Here is a 22,165-nt window from a genome sequence, read left to right on the forward strand (position 1 = left end):
TGATTTCTAGCATCTATGGGGTTTTTAATGTTTATGATGGGCTGCTGAGCCTGTGACTAATGCTTCACTATTAGCATCTCTTAAAAGTTATTAAAATTTTTAAAAAGTTTTAGTATTAGGTCCATTTGCACAAATCCATAATATTACAGCATTTCCTGGCAGAGTGTGATAATACTTGGTGAATTAATACACTGAGCTATCTACGCAAGAACCAGTAAAACAACTCATCTCCATTAAAACTTACGTTTCTTTGGATATCTTGATACTTTTATTTAATTTTCTATCACTCCCAACAATTAATTTTATAAGCATATGACCAAATAGAGAAGTATTTTAATCTGGAACTGCAGGGCTGTTGTAATATTGATTGAAATATGAAGGCTATTCTATAGAGACGTAACTGGTATATAATGCAAGGCAGTTTATTATTCAGGAGATTAGTGAATGAGATTAATGTAGAAGGGCAAAACGGTTGACATCGGACATGGGGACCAAAGCTTGTCCAAATTTCCACGTGGCACCATATATTGTTCGATGCTTGTAATCCACCAGCTTTCAATATGCAGTACTAAAGCCCAGAGACCAAAGCTATCCACTACATAGAGACCTGCTATTACACCAGTAACTGATGGGGTTTGCAATCTACTGGATACTGACCAGCTACAGTGCAAATTGCAGTTCACCTCATAGCAAACACAGGTGACAAATTTTTATTTGACTGAGTTGGAGAGAGTGATCAATTCTTTTTTGGAACACTTTGGAAACAGTATACAGCACACTTGGAAGCTGGATCTGAACCTGAACTAATTGATGCAGTACCAATAATCTAGCAGCTTTATTACTAAGAGCTTGGGCACTAAAAACAGGCTCACTTAATGTTTAAAAGCTCCCCATCTATCATTAAGTGTTGATGTCACTTGCAGACATACCCATTGTTAACAACTGACAAACCTGCTGGTAATATACGATTCCACCCAAAATAATCCAGGTTATTTAATTCTCAACAATTTCCTGACCATTTGAATGGTGTCACTACATCTGCTCAATCCTCTCTCCACCTTCATTCAAGGCTGCAAACAGTCCTTCCAGGTGAGGCAACACCTCACCTGTGATCAGTAGATAGACTTAAGGCAAAGATTGATATTTGAAATATTGAGGAATTAAGGTTATTACTTATAACAACCATAATTTGCTTATTATAATCCAGTATAGATCCACTCTAATTATACTGAACAGCAGGGTAGGGGGACTGGGGAATGGAGACAGGATTAAGAATGGTTACAGCACAGAAGAATGTCATTTATGTCCAATCTCTACTAGAGCAGTGAGAAAAGTAGGCCTCTACATCAATCAGAACATAAATAAAAAAGGATTTAAAATATTTAGAACATTTTAAACTGTTTAAAAAGTGCAGAACATTTATTGAGAGTTTAGCCTTGTTAATACTTTTGATGGAGTAAAGAGAAACTAGTTCTAATGACAAATGGATAAGTAACCTAGGAGTCAGATTTAAAACAATTATCTGAAAAACCAGAGATTTTAGCTAAAAATTGGATTTCACTCAGTTTTGATTTATTAAGTGGATGATATATTTTGCCACAATATCATTAGAAAATGTCAATAAATACGGAATTCCCACTAAGAAATTGTTATTTCATCTTCTAAACTTGTTAGAAGTGTTAAACGATGGCTAGTTCAAGAACAGCTACAGCTAACTGGACTCTGGTCTTATGTTTCAGCACAAGCAAGGAGCTCTGACAATGCTGGCTACTCAGGCTGCCATGGAGTGAACGGAAAATAAATAGGGGAAAAGGGGAAATCAGGAATTTCCTCTCTCAGCTTGTTTCATCCCTTCCTCCGAGATACTACCTTAAAAACTCTGTCCTAATAATTTAATGTGACTCACTATAAAATCTTATTTACAGTGTTTTGGAATATTTTGCCACATTAATAAAATACTTTATCATTTTGTCAATTAAGCATCACTAAATATCTAACACTTTTAAAACAAAAAAGTTTAAAATCTGTAAAGGGTTGCAACGTCATTTATTTAGAAAATGGTGTGAGCAGAGTGATACTCAGTAGTTCCATCAGTGACAGGATTTACAACACAATATGGATTACTGAGTAGCTAAGAGCATTGCAGCACATCACTTAGAGGTATAGTAGCAGTACAAACAGTACTGGACTAGTACAGGCAGTCCCTGGGTTACCAACGAGATCCCTTCCCAAGTCTGTCTTTAAGTCGAATTTGTAGGTAAGTCGGAACATCTTGCACTTTAATATTATGTAAATTTGCTGTCACTTTGAAACAATTGAACCAACCCCTACTCGCAACGATCACCTTCACTTGCTGCACGTGCAGCTTTTAAATCATTGAAAAGGCTTTGAGCCTTCTCTTACACTAAAGTAAGGCTAATAGGCATATTACGCTGATTTTGATTGTGTAACCAAATTATCGATAGTCTTTCCATTTCAATAAATAAACCACTGCGTTGCTTAGTAATAACTGTAGCTTTCATCGGGGCAGGGCCTTTCACATGCTCCATTATTCTCACTTTATCCTTTAAAATTGTTCCGATCGTTGACCAACTATAGCCTAACGCTTTTCCAACAACCGATGGCGTTTCACCTCTTTCTGATCCCTTTATTATTTCCACTTTATTTTCAATCGTGACCGTTTTCCTTTTCTTTGATGCATCACCAGCACTTGCATCGGATTTACGCTTTGGAGGCATGGTTACAAGGGTAAATAAGAGAAAAATTTAAGCCAAATACAAAGTTACACACTCACAGTGTTAACGGCAACGCAATCCGACTTAACATGGCGGACGGTGTGATCCGACTTAACATGGCGGACGGCGTCCTCCTTCCTTAAGCCGACAAACGGCTGAAGCTGCGCAATGTTTTCATGAGCGTCACAAAGTAGTGCGTGTGTTCGTTGTATTTAACTCAAATTTTTAATATAATAGACTTTATGGCAGTCTGTTCATAAGTACCAGTTGTCTGTAAGTCGGACGTTCTTAACCCAGGGACTTACTGTAATACTGAGGACTGAACAGAGACAAGTTCAACCCTGACTCTGGTAATTTATCCACAAAAAAGTGAATCCCATTGATTTGTTGTTGAAGATCCCATCCAGTTCCCAATGTCCCAAAAGGAAGATAGTGTCCTTGATCTGTTCTGTGCGGATTCTAGACCCATTGGAATGTGGCCAACTCTTAATTAATCTCTGAAAAGGCCTGGAACTTGCTTGGTTATATCACTATCATGCACTGTAAAAGCACCACAGATAAAACACTCCAGGGATTCTAGCCAGCTCAACAAGCATCTTCTCAATGGCAATTTTGTGATACCAAAACAACACGAATGGAAAAAAACCCCTCAGCAGTCTGGGTATGGTGGATGAGGGGCAGAGTTCAATATGGCACAGTGTAACGTACTGCACATAACGTTCAGAAAACACAACTATGAACAGTTTATGATAACAAGGAGGATGGTGATAAAGCCTGTGTGCAAGATGGGAGATAGATTAAGGAGACAGAAGATCACAGAAGAAACAATGTCAGTACAACATATAATACAACTAGTTGGGGGTAGACGAGTTGAGGAGGAACTGCAACGCCTGACTGGGTGGAACAGGGATTACATGGAGATTCAAATGCAAGCAGTAAGACAACTATAGACACAATACAAAGACCATATCGTGCCAAGTCTACAAGAGAAATGACAAAAGCTGATTGAAGCGTGAAGAAACAGTTAGACACTATGCAGCTTTTTCCACTGGGGTCACTTAAAGGAAATATTAATGCTATCCACTTCCACTGATGTGTCAATTACACAGCCGGCAGCCTGGCAGCTGCAAAACCTCGTGTTAAATCTAATGTTTAGAATACACATGTAACCAAAGATTAACTCAACTATTCCTTTTTAAAGCTGGGATGCACAGAGAAAATAATGTGCGCCAAGGCAAGATCATATTGTTCAGAAACATCTTGATAATATCATCCCATTTTTAGCAATCAATTGCATCAATGATTCAAACAAAGTCACTAACAGGTGGAAGAAATTAACTGGGATTTGAGATTATCTAATGACTTTCGAATGGCTTCACAGAAGCTTACTTTTAACATCATTTACAAAATAGCCAAATAAAGCATGAAGTGGTAGCCAATATACAGTGTTCACATTAAAGCTATTGTGTGCATCACAGACCAGAGGGACAAATACCAATCAAAACTGAATTGACAGTCAACTCAATTCCCAAGATCATACTGTGAAGTTACACAATCTTCTATTGGCTATTTAGGTTTAAAAGGCTTTTGAGATGCATTCCAGCTGAAACGTTTCTTTGGGACAAAATAACAGTGCCCAAGAATCAAATACCCCTGCTCAGCCAATTGAAAACCTTGCATTTTATTCTAGTTGCCTCTTAATACTGAACGTCAATGTTACTGATTGGTGAAGAGCTTTCTCCCACTCCAGGAGAAGGGAGAGTTAAAGCCTTCATACTGATGAGTTTCACATTTTGAAAAACATCCACAATGTTATTTCACTGTAAATAATTCATTGAATTATACTGTAGTTCCTATTCCAATTCCACTACAAAACACTTGCATCAATTTCTTTTTTGTTTTCATACATAATTAACTCAATTTCTCAAACTTGTGATCATATTGTGATCATTGACAACAGTATAATTATTATATAACGCCATGGTCATATGTGCAAAGACTGAATGGTTAGAACATGTGCATTGCTCAGGACAATGCATTGTTCTGCTTAGTTTTAAAAATGAGCGCCACCTGCTGGGTTCATTTCAGAATGAAAGACAGGAAAAAGAGTTCACAATGGAGCCACTCTGGTTCCAGACTGGCCTTTGCCAGCATTCCAGGTCCACAACATTCTGGGTTATCCACCGATAACCTCAAAACAGTTTAATCACAGACGATGTCACTCAAACTTAAAAACACATTAAACTGTGGTAGCTTAGCAATTACCAGGCATTACAATATAATTATCAGCAGCCTTTGCCCAGTTCACTGCCACATGCACCACAGATTGAATGAAAATTCTCAAGTATACAAACAACAAGAATAATACTACAACAGATGACAGATGCTCCTCGGCGTTATATAATAGCAATAATGAACTGGAAGGTGTATATTTTTTGTACATTTTGTATAGATATTCTTCACATCCCATTCACCTAGGAATTTTTTAAAAAAATCAGAATTGTTGTACTGACTCAAATCTTGATTTTGCAATCCTTTCCCCTTTTGGACATGGTAGACTGTTGAAGCCTAGTAATTTAGACACAGTGATCAGAATAGTCCATTACAAAATCCCTTTCAATTCTAAGTTAATATTTTGGGGTAAAAAGGAGATTAGGCTATACAAACTGTAACATACAAGATATCACTTGCTTTTTAATTTCTCTTTCTAAACAGCATCCGACCGTCATTATTAGCTCAAACTACACAACTATTTTGTCTCAAATATGGAATCTGTCAAGTAGGTTGGGATTCCATCCTAAATTACAAAAGTGCCATGATAAATCAATAGCAGCCCACCTGGAACACAACACAGTGAATTCCAAAGGAATATTCCTCCCCCCCTCCCTCAAGAGAACAGCTTTGTTTATAGAACTTAGTAAGCTGCATGTTAATATTATCATCTAACTGGGTGCCTCGGTAGCATTGCGGTTAGCACACCCTACTGCAGCTCGGGTTGTCGGTGTTCAGAGTTCAGTTCAGGCATTTTCTGTAAGGAGTCTCTGTACGTCTTCCCCGTAGTATGTGGGTTTCCCACAGGTGCTCATGTTTTTCCCACAGCCCAGTGATGTACCGGGTAGGTTGACTGGTCATTGTAAATTGTCCTGTGATTATGTTAAGGTTAAATCGGTGTTGTCAGAATGGCATGGCCCAAAAGGCCTATTCCACGCTGTGTCACTAAATAAACAAACAACTGGGATCTATTTTATTATACAAATTATATTAAAAACTGAGAATTTAGTATAATGCAGGAGTGTTTATAGTCTTAAATTTAGCTTTTCTCTTTTACATTTAGTCACATGGAAGAAGTGTCCCAGTCATTTGCAAGTTTGAGGAGTTAATGAATGGTCTTGCTTGCTGATTATGGGGATTAGGGTTAGGATTACTTTTGATGACCTTAGCTTGTCTTCGATTAAAAAAATAACATAACTTTAGGCTAAAATACAAATAGAGCTGAATCTACTTGTGCAAAATGTTTCCTTTTGTAGAATTGCAAAACTTGAAGAAATTGGTCACAAAAGCCTTGCTGCTGTGATTACTCCTAAACACCACATGCTTTAAAGACGGCTTTACTCTGGGAGAGTTCCTTCACTGATACGTACAAGTTTTTTTGTTTGGGTATCAATTTTTATTTTGGATAAGACAATATTGAAATTAATTTCCTTCCAACAAATTTTAAGGCACAGATATTTTGCTCACATCATTAACCCTTGTTGTGCTCAGAATAAAAACCGGATGTACACTACATGGGAAGACAGTGAAATGATTGGCCAGTGCATTATTGGCTAATGTACACCTTCTTGCTCATTATTGCGGGTGAAAAAATATCACAATACATAGTACATTGTTTTAGCTCGCAATTTTAAAACTGACAACAAATAACTAAAGAACCTCAAAATTAAAAAATACAAAACAGTTTACAATATTAACTCCAAAAATGTTACTGACTTTGAGCTTTTGATGACTGAGGTAGCATTTCACAGGTTTATTTTAAAGAAACAATTCTAGACTTGCATTCAGGCCTGGAGACAAGTGAACAAATTATATGTGCTACGAGTAGTATAAATGAAGTTATAGAGCCAAATGAACTAGCTTAACAAGCCAATACCATCTCAGTGGATATGATCTACAATATCATAATTGTATTTTACAATTCCTTCAATTTGTATTACACAATACAAAATATCCACATTCTTAAACCTCATCACACAATACAATGATATTGCAGTGTAGTGTCAACACATCTGTTGAACATTTCCAACATTTGTTTAATCTTGCTAAAAGAAAACCTTCCTGCTTTCTAAGTAAACACATGCCTGGATCAAAACTTCAACACAACTAAGTATTATGTGATTGACACAACTTGCATATTCAAATCCAATCATTGTAATCTGAAACTGATTCTTTTTTTCTTCATTACTCTACTCAGAACCAATTACGTGTATTAACCTTTTGACACAAAGAACTTTATAATAGTTTCTCTAAAAGCCCTTTAAACACGCCTTTTCTGTTTCTTGCGTATTTTAATTAGAACATATACTGACAGATAGTGGCAAGTCAATGGCTATTAATGTAGCACCATCTCTGCTGGAGTACAGTGAGATGTTAAATTGGTAATGTAGTTAGGAGCTGTAAATTATGAGGGATTTATTAATAGGTTCACTGAGGTGTCCAGGGAAGGGTAGGACCTCTGGTGAAGGGGCTTGTCGTGTCCATTCTGGGGCAGCTCACCCACCTTTGGCCCCCTCTGGACACTGAGCTCTCATGTGTGGCTCCAAGCACTACCTCAGAATTTTTTCCCCTTTCCTTCTCTTTTTTCACTACTTATTTAATTTAATTTCCCTTTTTATATATACTTATTGTAATTTATAGTTTTTATTATGTATTGCAATGTACCGCTGCCAAAGAATAACAAATTTCACAACAGGTCAGTGATATTAAACCTGATTCTGAAGTAGCCGTCTGCATGCGACAGCAGCCACACCCTGGCGCACCATTTTGACAGGTGGGCTAAACCAGATGAGGATGGCTGGTGGGCGTAATACTTCGGGTAGATAGGAACGTGCCTAACTTAGCATGTGAAGTCGGCTTCGGCAGCCTGGGTGAATGAGATCTACAGTGAGATCAAAGGCCACTATGATTGTTCTGCAACGCTCTGTGGAGAGCAAAGGACATGACGAGGTATAACTAATGGTCAAAGGAAGACCCCAGTTGTGATGACTATTTGTACCACTGGACCCGGACTTCCAAGGTTGAGAGAGTGAAACTGCCCCAGTGCAATGGCTTTTCCACTTTAAAAGCTCTCCAGCACAGGTTTCCTGTCGTCGTCAGATACGAGAGACAACCACCATAATAACAGCTTCGTAGAGTTACAGCTCTGCCATGGATGCTCTCAAGCCCAGCTGCAAAAGGAGGGGGTTTGGACACGGAGTTAGCAATCCCGTCCCGTTAAAAACCCAGTGTTACAAAAATGCCAACAGGACTCCAAAGACCTCAATCCTGGGAGAGGAAGGAAACACCAAGAAGATGGACTATACCTGGGGACAACTTCAAAAAGTGGTCCAGGACAGAGGACTCTGACCAGTTGATGCCAGTGGCCTATATCCCATTAGGGGTGTAAGGAAAGAGTTCATTGTGATTCCTCCTTGCTGAAATAAAATGGAAGCTCGAGGACAAAATGGTGTCAAGTTGCAATGTGGTAACAGCCTGTTTTCCCTCTTACTGACCAATATTTTGTCTCTATTTTGAATGCATATCATTAAGATCCTCCTTAAAACACTGTTGTCTTTGTTTTCCTAAATTATGTGTCTGGGCTGAAGGTTAGAGATAAAGGAGCACAGCTGGGACAACCAAGGGACGGAAAAGTACCAGGGTGATAATTATGCAAACGCGAGGAAATCTGCAGATGCTGGAATGTGTGTTGTAGGGTGATAATTATGTTAAGTTTTGAAGGAATCTTAAAGGGTATAAAAATAGATCATGACCAGGACTAGTGCTCAGTCACAGTTAGAGAAAAAAAAGGCTGCATGAATTTTGTGGAATCTGTGGCTCCTCTCTGACATGCAAAGAATGGCGATGGGCTTAAGTCAGTCATAGAGTTACTGAAACAGGCCATTCAGCCCAATGTGCACATGCCAACTTGGGTGCCTATCCACATTAATTCCATTTTCCTGTATTTGGCTGATATCATTTTAAAATCTTTCTTATCCATGTAACCTACCAAATATATTTTAAACATTGTAGTTTTACCTGCTTCCATTATTACCTGTGGTGTGGGCACGTGGCCAAGTGGTTAAGGCATTGGACTAGCGACCTGAAGGTTGTGAGTTCAAGCCCCAGCTGAGGCAATGTGTTGTGTCTTTGAGCAAGGCACTTAATCACACATTGCTCTGCGATGACACCGGTGCCAAGCTGTATGGTCCTAATGCCCTTCCCTCGGACAACGTCGGTGTCGTGGAGAGAGGAGACTTGCAGCATGGGCAACTGCTGGTCTTCCATACAACCTTGCCCAGGCCTGCGCCCTGGAGAGTGAAGACTTTCCAGGCGCAGATCCATGGTCTCGCAAGACTAACGGATTACTACCTGTCAGCTCATTCCATAAACTCACTACCCTGTATGGAAAAACTTGACACTCAGATCCCCTTTACAATTTCCCCTCTCCTTTCGTTTTAGATGCCCTTACCCTGGGAAACATTATGACTTTCGATCATATCTATGGCCCTCATAATTTTATAAGTGTCTCAGTCCTTGGCCTCCTTCACTCCAGGGAAAACTGCCCCAGTCTTTCCAATCTCTCCTTGTAACTCAACCCCTCCTGTCCAGGCACCTTTGAATATTTTCTGCACCCTCTCTAGCTCAATTACATCTTTCAATTTACCTGTACATATACAGAAGAAATATGGAAAGCTCCTGCGTGGAGAACTACTAACAGGTAGACCCATTTGCACATACATATTAGACCTGAGCACCAAGTTTCCAAAACATTCCAAGACAGGGAAACAAAAGCACACCAAGGAAGAAATTGAGGGTTTATAGTGGTCATTAAATGTGAGGATGGAGAAATGTGGATGTCTCATAAATCAACTTACACAATTTTGTTTGCACTGGACAAAGTACTTAAATCACTCGGTACAATTAGTGGAGGATATTTTTTGTGAAGGATAGAACAAGAAGCTCAATGAGGTTGTGAGGTAAACCAGAGAGACGATCATGGCGTAAGGCAAGTGGGAAATGTTATTTGTGAAAAGATCTTTGAACAAAAATAGGGTCTGCTATAATTTTGGGGCTTTTGTACTATTTGGCATTCATCGGAAGAGAAATGTAGTAGTTGAGTTTAAACCAATAACAAGTTTGAACAAGTCATTTTGTGCAGGGGGAGCAAGAATGGGTACAGGCACTGATGGAAGGTAGAAGTTAATCTTCATATGTTTACTAAAACTAACACAAGGCAGTGAAGGACGCCACGGTGGATTTTACAGACAGGGGCTCGACGGGAGTTAAGGTACTGAATTTCTAGTGTGATACATTTGGTGATGTTTAGCTGGAATAAATTGTGTATAGGCTTCATAGCATACTGGTTAGTGCGACATGATTACAATTCAGGCCACTGGAGTTTGGTGTTCAGCTCCGGCGTCCTCTTTAAACAAGTTTGTACCTTTCTTCCAGTGTGTGCATGGGTTTCCTCCCACATTCGAAAGACATACCAGTTAAGTAGATTAACTGGTCATTAAAATTATCCCCTGATAAGGCTAGGGTTAAATAGGTGGGTGGCGCGGCTCAAAGGCGGGAAGGTCCTATCCTGCGCAACTTCTCCAAATAAACAATAAATAAATACATAAAATCACGAAAAACCTACAGAATCAAAGCTAATGGTAAAACAATAAAGTTGGGCTGCATTAATCTAACAGAGCCAACCCTAAAGTTTAAACTGCAAAGCAAAAACTAATGCTGCAAATACACAACCTGGAGAATTGCAGATATGGAAACAAGTCCTCAACATCCCCCACTGATGTAGGAATAGCTCCAGGACTGGTTGCATAATAATCAACAAATACAGGAAACCTGGAGTTCAGGTGTGCAAAAAGGAGCTTTCTATCTGAACACTAGCTTCTGAATACAGTTGCAATGACCACGATAAAAAAAAAGTAGCTGATGATTAATCGGCTGTGTGGCAGCCAGAGCAATGTCAAATGTCCTGTCAGGTTTTGGGAGAAAATTCTGCTGGCTAGGAAGAGATGTTGGGAACCACGGAATAAAAGCAAACTGTGAAGGAAGGTCATGTAAGTGACAATGGATTCCAACATCTTCCGAAACTACGATGTCAGGGTAACTGACCTAAAATTTCTTTTCTTCTGCCTGCCTCCCTTCTTGGAGTGGAGTGACATTTACAATTTTCCAGTCTTCCGGAACCATGCCAGAATCCACTGATTCTTGAAACATCATTACCAATGCCTCTACAATCTCTTCAGTTACTTCTTTCTGAGCCTGGGGTGTAGACCATCTGGTTCAGGTGGCTTATCTACCTTCAGGTCTTTCAGTTTCCCAAGCACTTCCTCCTGAGTATTAGCAATTTCACACACTTCGGCCTCCTAACACTCCCAAACCTCTGGCATACTGCTAGTGTCTTTCACAGTGAAGACTGATGCAAAATAGCTATTCAGTTCATCTGCCATTTCTTTGCCTCCCATTACTACCTCTCTAGCATCATTTCCAGCGGCCCATTATCTACTCTCACCTCTCATTTACACTTCACATACATCTGAAGAAACTTTCTATATCCTCTTTAATATCATTGGTTAGCTTACCTTCGCATTCCATCTTTATGACTTTTCTTTAAGTTGTCTAATGTTGGTTTTTAAAAGCCTCCCAATCCTGTAATTTTCCACTAATTTTTGTTCTAGTATATGCCCTCGCTTTGGTTTTTATGTTGGCTTTGACTCTTGTCAGCCATGATTGTGTCATCCTGCCTTTAGCACACTTCTTCTTTGGGATGTATCTATCCTGCGCCATCTAGATTGCCCCCAGAAATTCCAGTCCTTGCTGCTTTGACGTCATCCTTGCTAGTGTTCCCTTCCAATCAATTTGGGCCAGCTCCTCCCTCATGCCCCTGTAATTTCCTTTACTCCACTGTAATTCTCAAATTGCAGGGTGAATTCTATCATATAGTAGATATATGATATATGTCGCCTAATGGTTCCTTTACCTTGATGTATCCAATCAATTCCAGTTCATTGCACAACTCCCAATCCAGATTAGCTGATCCCCAAGTGTGCTCACCCACGAGCTGCTCCAAAAAGCCATTCTACAAATTCTCCCTCTTGGGATCCAGCACCAACCTGATTTTCCCCAATCTATCTGCATATTGAAATCCCTCATGACTATCCTATTACCCTTCTGACATGCATTTTCTATCTCCCGTTGTAATTTGCAGCCTACACCCTGGCTACTCTCCGGAGGCCTGTACATAAAACCCACCAGTGTCTTTTTACCCTTGCAATTTCTTAGTTGTACCCACAAGGATTCTACACCTTCCGATTCGATGTCACCTCCTAAGGATTTGATTTCATTTTTTAAATCAACAGAGCCACACCACCGCCTCTACCTATCTGTCTGCTCTTTAGATATAATGTCTATCCTTAGACGTTAAGCTCCCAGCTATAATCTTCTTTCAGCCATGATTCAGTGATGCCCACAATGTCATACATGCCAATCTGTGCTACAAGTTCATCTACCTTATTCTGTAATCTGCAAAGCATTCAAAGGTAACACTTTTAAAATCCTGTATCCATCACCTTTTTCAATATTGTTCTCTTTTACATTGCAGCTAATCCTATTCACTGTAATTCTGCCCTATCATCAGCCTCTTTGCTAGCAGCCTCACTACACATTGCCCCTGTTAGTAAATCAACTACCCCATCCTCAGCCCTATCACTCCAGTATGATTTAATACACAGTGGATTCCAGTTAATTGGGACACATTGGGACCCCAGTATATTTTGGCTCAAATAGCCAAAGTTTCATGGTGTTAGACTCTATAATTGTTATTTTCTCTGCAGTTTTAACAATGTTTGCCTGCTTGTATTGTATATAATTACCTATATACGTGTATATACATGTAATTGTTCAGCCTGTTTCCAAGTGGTTACAGTTCTGCCTCTTTCTGGAATTTTCTTTGGTATTGAACTATTTGATAGGGTTGAACTGATTGGTCAACTCTTGTCTACAAATCTGAATGAAATAAGGGCTGAGCATATTGACTCACCATCTTTCTTTCTTTGCTTCTTCTTTCCCTACCCCTACTAGCCTCTCGCTACTTCTCGTTTTCAATTCTCTTTGTTCTATTAGTGCTTAATAAAATGATTGTGAAGCAACAAGTTTTTTGCCTCTTTCTTGACCTCTGAAAGAACCTTGGATCAAAAGCATCAGAATCCAACAATGGAAATAGTTAAAATATATTTTTTAAAAAGGCAAGCTACCGTTTAACTGAATAACAAATTATCCATTTAAAAGAAATGCAGGATAAATTAGAACACTACCAGTACTACCACAGTACTATAAAACTGTTATAGTTCCTAATCGGTATCGACGGAGGAATTCATCCAGTGTATACTGTTGTGTTCTCTTGATTGGCTATAAATGATCAAAATCAACGCAGACACCCAGTGCAGATGATGAACTGGCTTCACTGCCTTCCTGCATGAATCAATGTTATAATCTAACAATAAATTTCCTACCATCCTATATAGTCACTAGTTCAAGTTCAGATGCATTATCTTCATCATTTTCCTTGTCTTCGTATTTCCTGCCTTGGTGTTATGATACAATGCTTTCGATGACTGCATCCTCCAAACCTTCAGGGAGTTTTGTACATTTCCATGTTTCTGCACCTGCAGAATCAGCACCATCTTTCTCGCCTTGTACTTTCTTGAATTTAATGTGGTGCCTACGTTTCCACCGAAACAACCAACCATCTGTTGCTTTAAAATCTTTGTGACCCAGCTTCTTAGCTAGCTCCTCTGACACGTTTTTTAACATTGGTCCACTGACACGTACACCTCGACCAGTTACAATGGAAAACCATTGATTGAGGGCCTCTTCAACATTTGGATCCTTACTTTCACGCTTTCGTTTTTGGGATGTTCCCTGTTGACCCTCACGTAATGCCCATTCTCGCAGTTTATCTTGCTGAAGTATCAAGCGTGCAATCGTAGATTTTGGCACTCCAGTTATCTCCGCCAGCCGACGATAAGTGGTGTTAGGCGGATGACTTTTAATTTGATCCAGTAGGGTAACTTTTTCGGCTAGTGTCAAATCTTTTCGTGCCATCTTGGCAAGAGTCTGAAATTTTTTAAAGTCAAAATAAAAATCAGAATTATCAAAAATCACTGCTTTTTGAATCGGTGTCCCTCGGCCCAAATGGATAACATATCACAAGCACACGCAACTGGCACGATCTAAAAACTGTTCGCTCCATGCAAGGTGCAGTGTCTAATCGCCACAAAAGTGCACATGACTGATGCTAGTTAGAAACCGTTCAGCATTAGTCTCCTTTCCCAATTAAGTGAATAGTGTCCAAACAAATAAAGGGAATCCTGGCTATTTTCTTGATTAGAATTTTTGTTCTTTATGAGTTGCCCCAAATAAGTGGCTGCCCCAGTTAACTGATGACCCAATTATCTGGAATCCACTGTATATTCAATCAGAACCCAACTGTCAACACTAATTACATTTAAAGACTGTTACATATAACAGTGCAGTTTAAATAGTTAACCCTTTAAAACAGTAAATATATTGTTACAGACTTGACAAGTTCTGCACCAGTAATTATTTTATAATTATTACAGAGCAATTATCTTAAAATAAACTGGAAAAAGGTGTCATATAGCTAAAGGAATATAATCTCACTGGATAAAGATGGAGTATGCATCATAAGGGGAAGTTCCTACCATTCAAGATTGTTAGCCTCCATTGATTCTCAAATAAAATGTAGGGTAATATTTAATTGTTGCCAGTTCAAAAAATAATCTGTAAGGAATTGAAGCACATCATTGGTGTTGTTTAGTGAAATCTGCAGGTAGGCAACAAGAATTACTCATATCATAATTTATACGAGCCTTCACCCAAACCATAATAACCTGCTGTATTAAAAAAATACAATTTATTTGCCAAATAAGTTATACTAGTGTCTACTCGTTACTGCCCCTTAAAGGAAGCAGTTTTGTTCATCTCACTAAAACCCCTCTTAACTTTGAGCACAAATATTCACTTAACTATTTCTGCTCTAATGAGAATAGTACTAGCTTCTGCAGTATTTTATACTTGATATAATACCATATTAAGAGCTTCACATTGTCCGCAAAAGCGGATACCCAAAAACTAGATACTTTGGCCATGGCTGAACTAGTAATTTGGAAAGATTTTGCGTTTTAGTACTCTACACCTCAGTTTAAAAAAACCAAGGATCCATCAACATGCTTCTGTAGCAATTATATCAATCCAACCCACTCCTTTTAAAGAGCTGAATACATAAAAGTACGTGATCTAACGCATCTCTTAATTCCCACACCCTTTCAAAAATCACCCTCCATCTTATTTTAGTTTTGATATAAATTAGTTACAAATTATATGGATTTTATAAAATAAAGAAAAACTGAAACTAGTTTTTTCCTCCCAATACAAACTTCATCTTGCTAGTTCAAATGAGAATACCTCTATTTCAGCAGCATTAATAGCAACTAAAGGAAACAAAAATATACAGTTGGGCAGATATATACATTTTATTTATTCAAGAACCACTGATAGAAAGGGATTCTATCTCCCAAATCCCATTAGATGAAAGTACCTCTCAATCTATTGCAAGGACAGCTACAATAAGACTCCAAGAATGTCTCCTACAACATAGGCTACCCACGGGAGCTTAAACAACAGTATCTCATATCCAGCAAGGATGGTAGTTTAAATGCGTGTCCTAGCTAATGTGATGCAAGGTTGTGTTGGAAGTGCATACAATCCATGTGTTGTACGGACGTATACAACCATTACTGTACATTAACACTACGAAAGGACTGGTATTTGATATCAGATTCAAACCGATACTGATAGGAAACACATATTGTATTTTTTATTGACATGAGATCAGTTTCTGATTTACCTTCTCATAAGTTTTATAATTAAAACAATTTTAATGCAGGTTAAGTAAGTACCATTTAGAATTGACATTCTGTGTTTTGATCAGTGCTGTAACAAAGGTTGTAACAATTTCAGAAGCCCTGGTGGAACAGCAAAGCCTAGGTGCTGCTTTTTTAGATCTCCACCTCAAATCTGCGGTCTCCACATCGTAAACTTTTGAACCCACAGTGCAGCCACTTTCAACACCAGTGTGGATTCCCAGCTTCGTCATCTTTGATGCCCCTTCTTTAAAAATCAGAGCTTTAAAGGACAAAATATACTTCAGGGTTAAAGCTGGGAATCATTAAAGTAACTTCCAATTATATATAAAACAGCCAACCTCTATTGATCAAAAGCTCAATTTAAAGAACTAGTCTCCTTCAGTCATATTAAATATAACAATGAAATTGCACATGATCATACTTTCCAGTTGTCCATTTCAGAACTATTATATATTCTTTTAAAACAATACATTACTTTTTTTGTCTGTATATTTATTGAATTTCATTCACAGTACTACACAGTTCATGTTAGTGGTTCCTGCTTTATGACACAGCTTTGCAAGAAGATCCCACTATTTTTCCCAGGCATTGTGCTGCTATTTAATGCCGCTACATTCCCTGCAGAAGATGAAGTTCCTGGCTGTGATTCATGTACTACAGAGCTTGGAGTTGTGTAAATGTAGTTGAATCCTGCATCATCTAACATGTCGGACCAGGCTCGGTACTGAAAGTCAGCAGCTCCCCAGTAGTTTCTAATACTGGATTCTGAGCGGTGCCCAGTAAGTGCCATGATCTCCCGTGCTCCAAGGCCTGCATCGCACAGGAGGCGAACAGTCGTGGTTCTGAGCGAATGGTTGGTATACCTCTGGGAGAGTCTGGCAGCAACACTGATCCTAGGCATCATGCTTCCCAGATAGTTTACCCCCATTGGCTCACGTTTATACCAGACAGGTTGCTCACGTAACTGTTCTGGTGTTAATTTTAGAGGGTGAAGGTAAAAAGCAGGAGGGTCAGGTGGCCGCTTAGATATATAAAGTTCAAGTGAAGTGACTGGACAGTTTGCATCGCCTGGCATATCATACATCCGACCCAGCTTCAGCGGGTCTCTGCTTTTCCCAGTATATTTTAGCATTGCATAGCGCCGTCCGTTGGAGTCTTGCTTAATAACAAAAGCGTTTGGAGGGAGGTCCCTAAGGATTTCCCGCCCACGCTTGGCAAAGTGCAACTGCAGGTCAAACCAGACTTTGTTCACGAGTGCCAGGGGTGTATGAAGTCCGAGGACCCCCGATGTTCTGATCTTCTGTAGGTCACCTGCATTAATGGGAGGGTGGTGATTTGTTTCATCCTTCCCTTGCTTTCTTAGTATCTTAAGCACACCCAGAAACACATTATTGGCACCGCTGAATTCTTTATCCTGCATCAGGCAGATTTGCCGGCTGTAAGGAGGCATCTTAAGGTGCCTATTTAAACCAGCTCGGATTGATTTATAACTGGAGATACTGTAAGTGTTACCATCATGATTCCTCACTGTGCCATAAAACTCTCTCAAAATACCATTAAGTTCTTCCACTGATATAGCTTCAAATTTATCATCTTTTCCCTTTTCAATGAGCCACTGTTTTAAGATATTCACTGCCCAATCTGTCTGCTTGCGTGTGTTCTTCTCGTTGCGTTCCTCCTCGAGACCAATGAGATCATCTTCCGTCACACTACCGTGCCGTCGGGTTCCATCTAAAAGCGCGTCACTGGCAACGTGTTCATCTGCCAATTGGTCCTCAAAACTGAGCAGTGTGCTGCCATCGAAAATGCCATAGGTGTAGAGTGGGGAGTGAGGCGCTGTTTTTTCGGACAGCTGTGAATTGCGGAGTAATACGTAATTTTTTGATATGATACTTTAAATATTAAAAAAAAAACAAATTATCCAGCAGGTGGTGCTTGTTATTAATGTTTCCGCAAGGGTGTGCCAATACTCAACAGCGCACATCCCAATAACCAATCACTTTAACACATTACAAACCATGGCATTACATATTGTCACTCAATAAACAGCAGAAAAACCCAAACTGGCTTTGAGTTTGGAAAAGGAAAATAACACTAAATCTCTATCATAGCTGGCAAATCTTTCAGCTACTGAGAAATCATGATTCCAAATGGGGAAGAAAGCATCCATATCATGTCTGTATTCTCTAGAAGAACTGGAAAAATTTTATTGCTGTAGAGAAGAGAATCTGTAATAGAAATGGGAAAAGGCTTACAATGTTTGATAAATGAACCTTGACTGATTGAACAACTTGTGTGTCAGCACTTTGATGTGCTTCATCCGTATGCGGAGACTAAATGCTGTTCTGAGGCAAAGCAGCTAATCACATCACAATTTCCACTGTGTTGAAGCATTCGGAAATATTTTAGCCGCAAACTTTGAGGAGTGAATGGAGCCGTACTATGCTGTGCTGTTCTAGTTTCATTCAGAGAATCTTTCCAGTTTATTTAGAGAATGCACAATTGTTAACAAATTTTACCCTTCCATTTTTTTTAAATAAACAGTGGTTTGTACAATTGTCTTCTTTGTGGCAAGGGGAAGTTATAAATGCACAACTTAAGGCTTTCTGCCCTCCCTTCACATCACACCTCTGAGTATTTGTGGAAGTTTACAACTTAGCATCTCAAATTTTAAGATATGAAGACAGTGAAAAGCTGTGGCATCTCTTTCAGATCAGATCCCTTGTGGACTTAGTAAATTTATCAACGAAAGGCTTGGTTATTTTATAATTTACTGACAGTGGAGAAGTTAACCTGAAGAGCATGTCACTCCTTAGTGGGCCAGTGGAGCAAGCAGGTCCATGTCCAACTAACCTGAGAGTGGAACAATATGAAGATTTTGGGTTGACCATCTTCCTTTACAGACAACAGCCAGGAATAACTGTACTATTCCACTAGCCACACTGGTCAGCAGTCTCAACTTAATGAACTATCAATGAAGCTAAAAATCGTCTGGATAAATGTGCTACACCCACCTGGTTGCCACTAGGGGATGCCTTCTTGGTGGCTGTTGACTCTCCTGGAACCGCTGTAGAATGTCTCTGGGTGGCCTGACTGAGGCTACTTTCTGTTAATGAGTAAAGGCAGTTCATTAATATTTCAGTTTGACACAAGGATGATAGAAAGATTAAAGACATTTTCATTCAAAGTATCTTTGTCCCAACAATCGCTACAATACTTACCTTTCTTCTTGGTTGCAAGTGCAATTCTAGTTTTAAAATGAGCTCCAGCAACTTGAACAAATATTTTTCTTACAACTCCAATTGAAGCTCAACAAAAAAGGTGCCACAGAAGGCAATGACGCATCTTGAAATTGTCCCTTAAATCATAAGCACTGGCCCTTTACATTCTGCTACCTCATTTTCAATTGTCTTTGTTTTGACCGATGTGGTAAACACCACAGTTCTAGCTCTTTAAAAATCTGTGAGTCATTTGTGCTACTATTAGTATTGGCTGTCCACATTTTCATCACTTTCTGCAGTTTTTCTAATTTATATCTAGATCCAAAAAGGTGATAGGTCATACATCAATTGCTTCCTTTCATGATTTCTGGGACAAATTCAATGAAAATTTAAATGAGTTACATTGGTCGTATTTTCAAATTTAAATGAATTGATTCTGTTAAACTCACAGACATGATAATAGGAGGTGGCTATGTTTTACTTACTTTAGTCTAGTCCATTGTTAAATACATGTTGTTATGCAAAGTAGCTTTTCTACTTTTTGAATTTGTAGGGATTAAAAGCTTTAACTACAAAGCTCAAAATATTGTTTTTCAGGACTAAAAGGGTACCTCATATAGTGCAAGGTATTATTCCACTAGGTGTAACTCACTAATCTGTAAGTATTACACTTCTTTTACCACTTCTTTCACCACTATTACCAGTTCTTTTAACCTGATGTAGTACGCAATACCATCTCAGCGCATCTATAATCTTCTATCATATCAACACAAGCTTTTAGTAGTGATGGCCATGCGATTTCTTCACCAAAGCCATGCGGTTTTCCTCTATTGCCCAGGTGAGTGAGATTGCCTCTCTGTTTTATTCTTCTCTATCTAGCACAGCCCTGAGGTTCTCCTTGAATAGCTTGTTTCCTGCTCAGTTGTGGAAAACACCAAGGAACAGCCCATTACCTTCCTGCTTCTCACCCTAATATTACCCTCAATTTCATTATCTAAAAATAGGCCAGCCTTCAAAAATATGTCAACACTTGACTCTGCACAGCAACACCAGATAATGACACCAGTTCATCATAAATAATATCTTCTAATTACATATTACGGGGTGGCGATCCCTGAACTGAGATTTTCATTTAAATACGAGGAAAATCTTGGTCCTCACCAGGAATCAGTTCTGTATAAACTGGAGGTAAACCAGTAAGCTTCTTGTGACATTGTTGGCTGCTGATTGGATTGAATGCTGAATAACTGCATTTGATAGAACATAGAACAGTAAGCATAGCACAGGAACAGGCCCTTTGGCCCACAATGTTCTGCTGAAGCAGCTAAAAATTAAATTAAAAAACCCCCAAAACTAATCCCCCCTACCTACACAACATCCACATCCCTCCATCTTCCTCATATTCATGTGCCTATCCAAATGTCTCTTAAAAGCCTAATGTACCTCTACCACGATACAAAGCAGCTCATTCCAGGCATCCTCCACTGAATAAAAAAACTTAACTCGCACATCCTCTTTAAACCTACCCTCTCTCGACTACAATGCATGCCCTCTGGTATTAGGCATTTCTACCCTGGGAAAAAGATACTCTCCACCTACTCTATCTATGCCTCTCAATCTTTTAAACTTCTATCAGATCTCCCCTCAGCCTCCGTTGCTTCAAAGAAGCAACCCAACTTTGTCCAACCTCTGATGATAGTACATACCCCCTAAACTAGGCAGAATCCTGGCAGGTCTCTTCTGCACCATCTCCAAAGCCTCAAAATCCTTCCTACAGTGGCACGACCAGAACTGTATGTAATGCTCTAGATGTGGCCTAACCAGAGTCCGATAAAATTGCAACATATCCTCTTGACTTTTAAAGTCAATGCCATGACTAATAAAAGCATTTCATAAGCCTTCTCATCGACCCTATTGACTTGTGTATCCACTTTCAAGGAGCTATGAACTTGGACCCCAAGATCTCTCAGCTCAGCAACACTGTTAAGGGTCTTGCCACATTAACGCACATTTATCTGGGTTAAATTCCATCTGCTATTTCTCTGCCCATATCTGCAACTCATCTATATCGCGCTGCATACTTTACCAGTCTTCTACACTACCCACAACTCCATCAATCTTGGTATCATCTTCAAATTTATTAACCCACATCTACATTCTCATCCAGGTCTTTTATATACATCACAACAACAGAGGTTTCAGCACAGATCTTTGTGGAACACCACACACTTCACTCCATGCTCAACTACGTCCCTTCAACCACTACTCTCTGTCTTCTATGCACAAGTCAGTTCTGAATCCAAACTGCCAATTTGTCGTGGACCCCATGCATCCTAATCTTATGGATTAGCCTCCCATGAAGGATTTTGTCAAATGTCTTACCAAAATCCATGTAGACAACATTTACTGCTCTACCTTTACCAATCTCTCATCACTTTGTCAAAAAACTCAAGTCAAGGTGGTAAGAGCCATGCTGGCTCTCCCTAATTATGCCCTGGGTTTCCAAGTGCTCCTATATCCTATCCCTAAGAATTTCCTCCAGCAATTTCCCTACAACTGACATTAGATATTTCACATTATGCTATACTACTGCTATAGTGGAATCTGTCCAACAATTTTTTTTCTCCCTTTTAAGACCAGTCTAAGTATACATACAAGCCTGAGGTTACTCAGGTTTTAATAAATATGAAAGAATTTTTACAAGTTTGCAGGCATAAAACAATCAGTTTGCTGCACCACTCCAAATATAGCAGCATATCTGATATGAGGTTGGTCACAATAATTCTGACAATATGCCACTGTACAAAGAACATTTTCTATTGTGTACCATGCAATATATTACCTTGGTAAGAACTTGCCTTTTAAGTGTTAGGAAAACATTTGCGTTGGATACTCAGACCACCTGGTACGCCAGCGAACTGGTATTTTCAAGCTCTACTCAGATCCAGCTACAAGTCCGAAATATAATAGCAAAATTGCTACCTTATTTTGCTTTGTAAGT

At 39.2% G+C, this 22,165-nt stretch overlaps 1 protein-coding gene across 15 annotated transcripts in view; it reads right to left on the reverse strand.

The window, feature by feature from the left end:
- Positions 1 to 22,165, reverse strand: part of LOC134354103 (activating transcription factor 7-interacting protein 1-like) — a 154,098-nt gene that overhangs the window by 23,845 nt on the left and 108,088 nt on the right. For all 15 annotated transcript variants that reach the window (XM_063062876.1, XM_063062869.1, XM_063062867.1 and 12 more), the window contains one exon: positions 18,958 to 19,049. In XM_063062876.1, coding sequence (XP_062918946.1) covers positions 18,958 to 19,049 — 92 coding nt within the window. The remainder of the gene's footprint in view (positions 1 to 18,957; positions 19,050 to 22,165) is intronic.

The sequence above is a fragment of the Mobula hypostoma genome, chromosome 11 (assembly GCF_963921235.1).
Source record: "Mobula hypostoma chromosome 11, sMobHyp1.1, whole genome shotgun sequence".
In the NCBI taxonomy this organism is placed as follows: Eukaryota; Metazoa; Chordata; class Chondrichthyes; order Myliobatiformes; family Myliobatidae; genus Mobula; species Mobula hypostoma.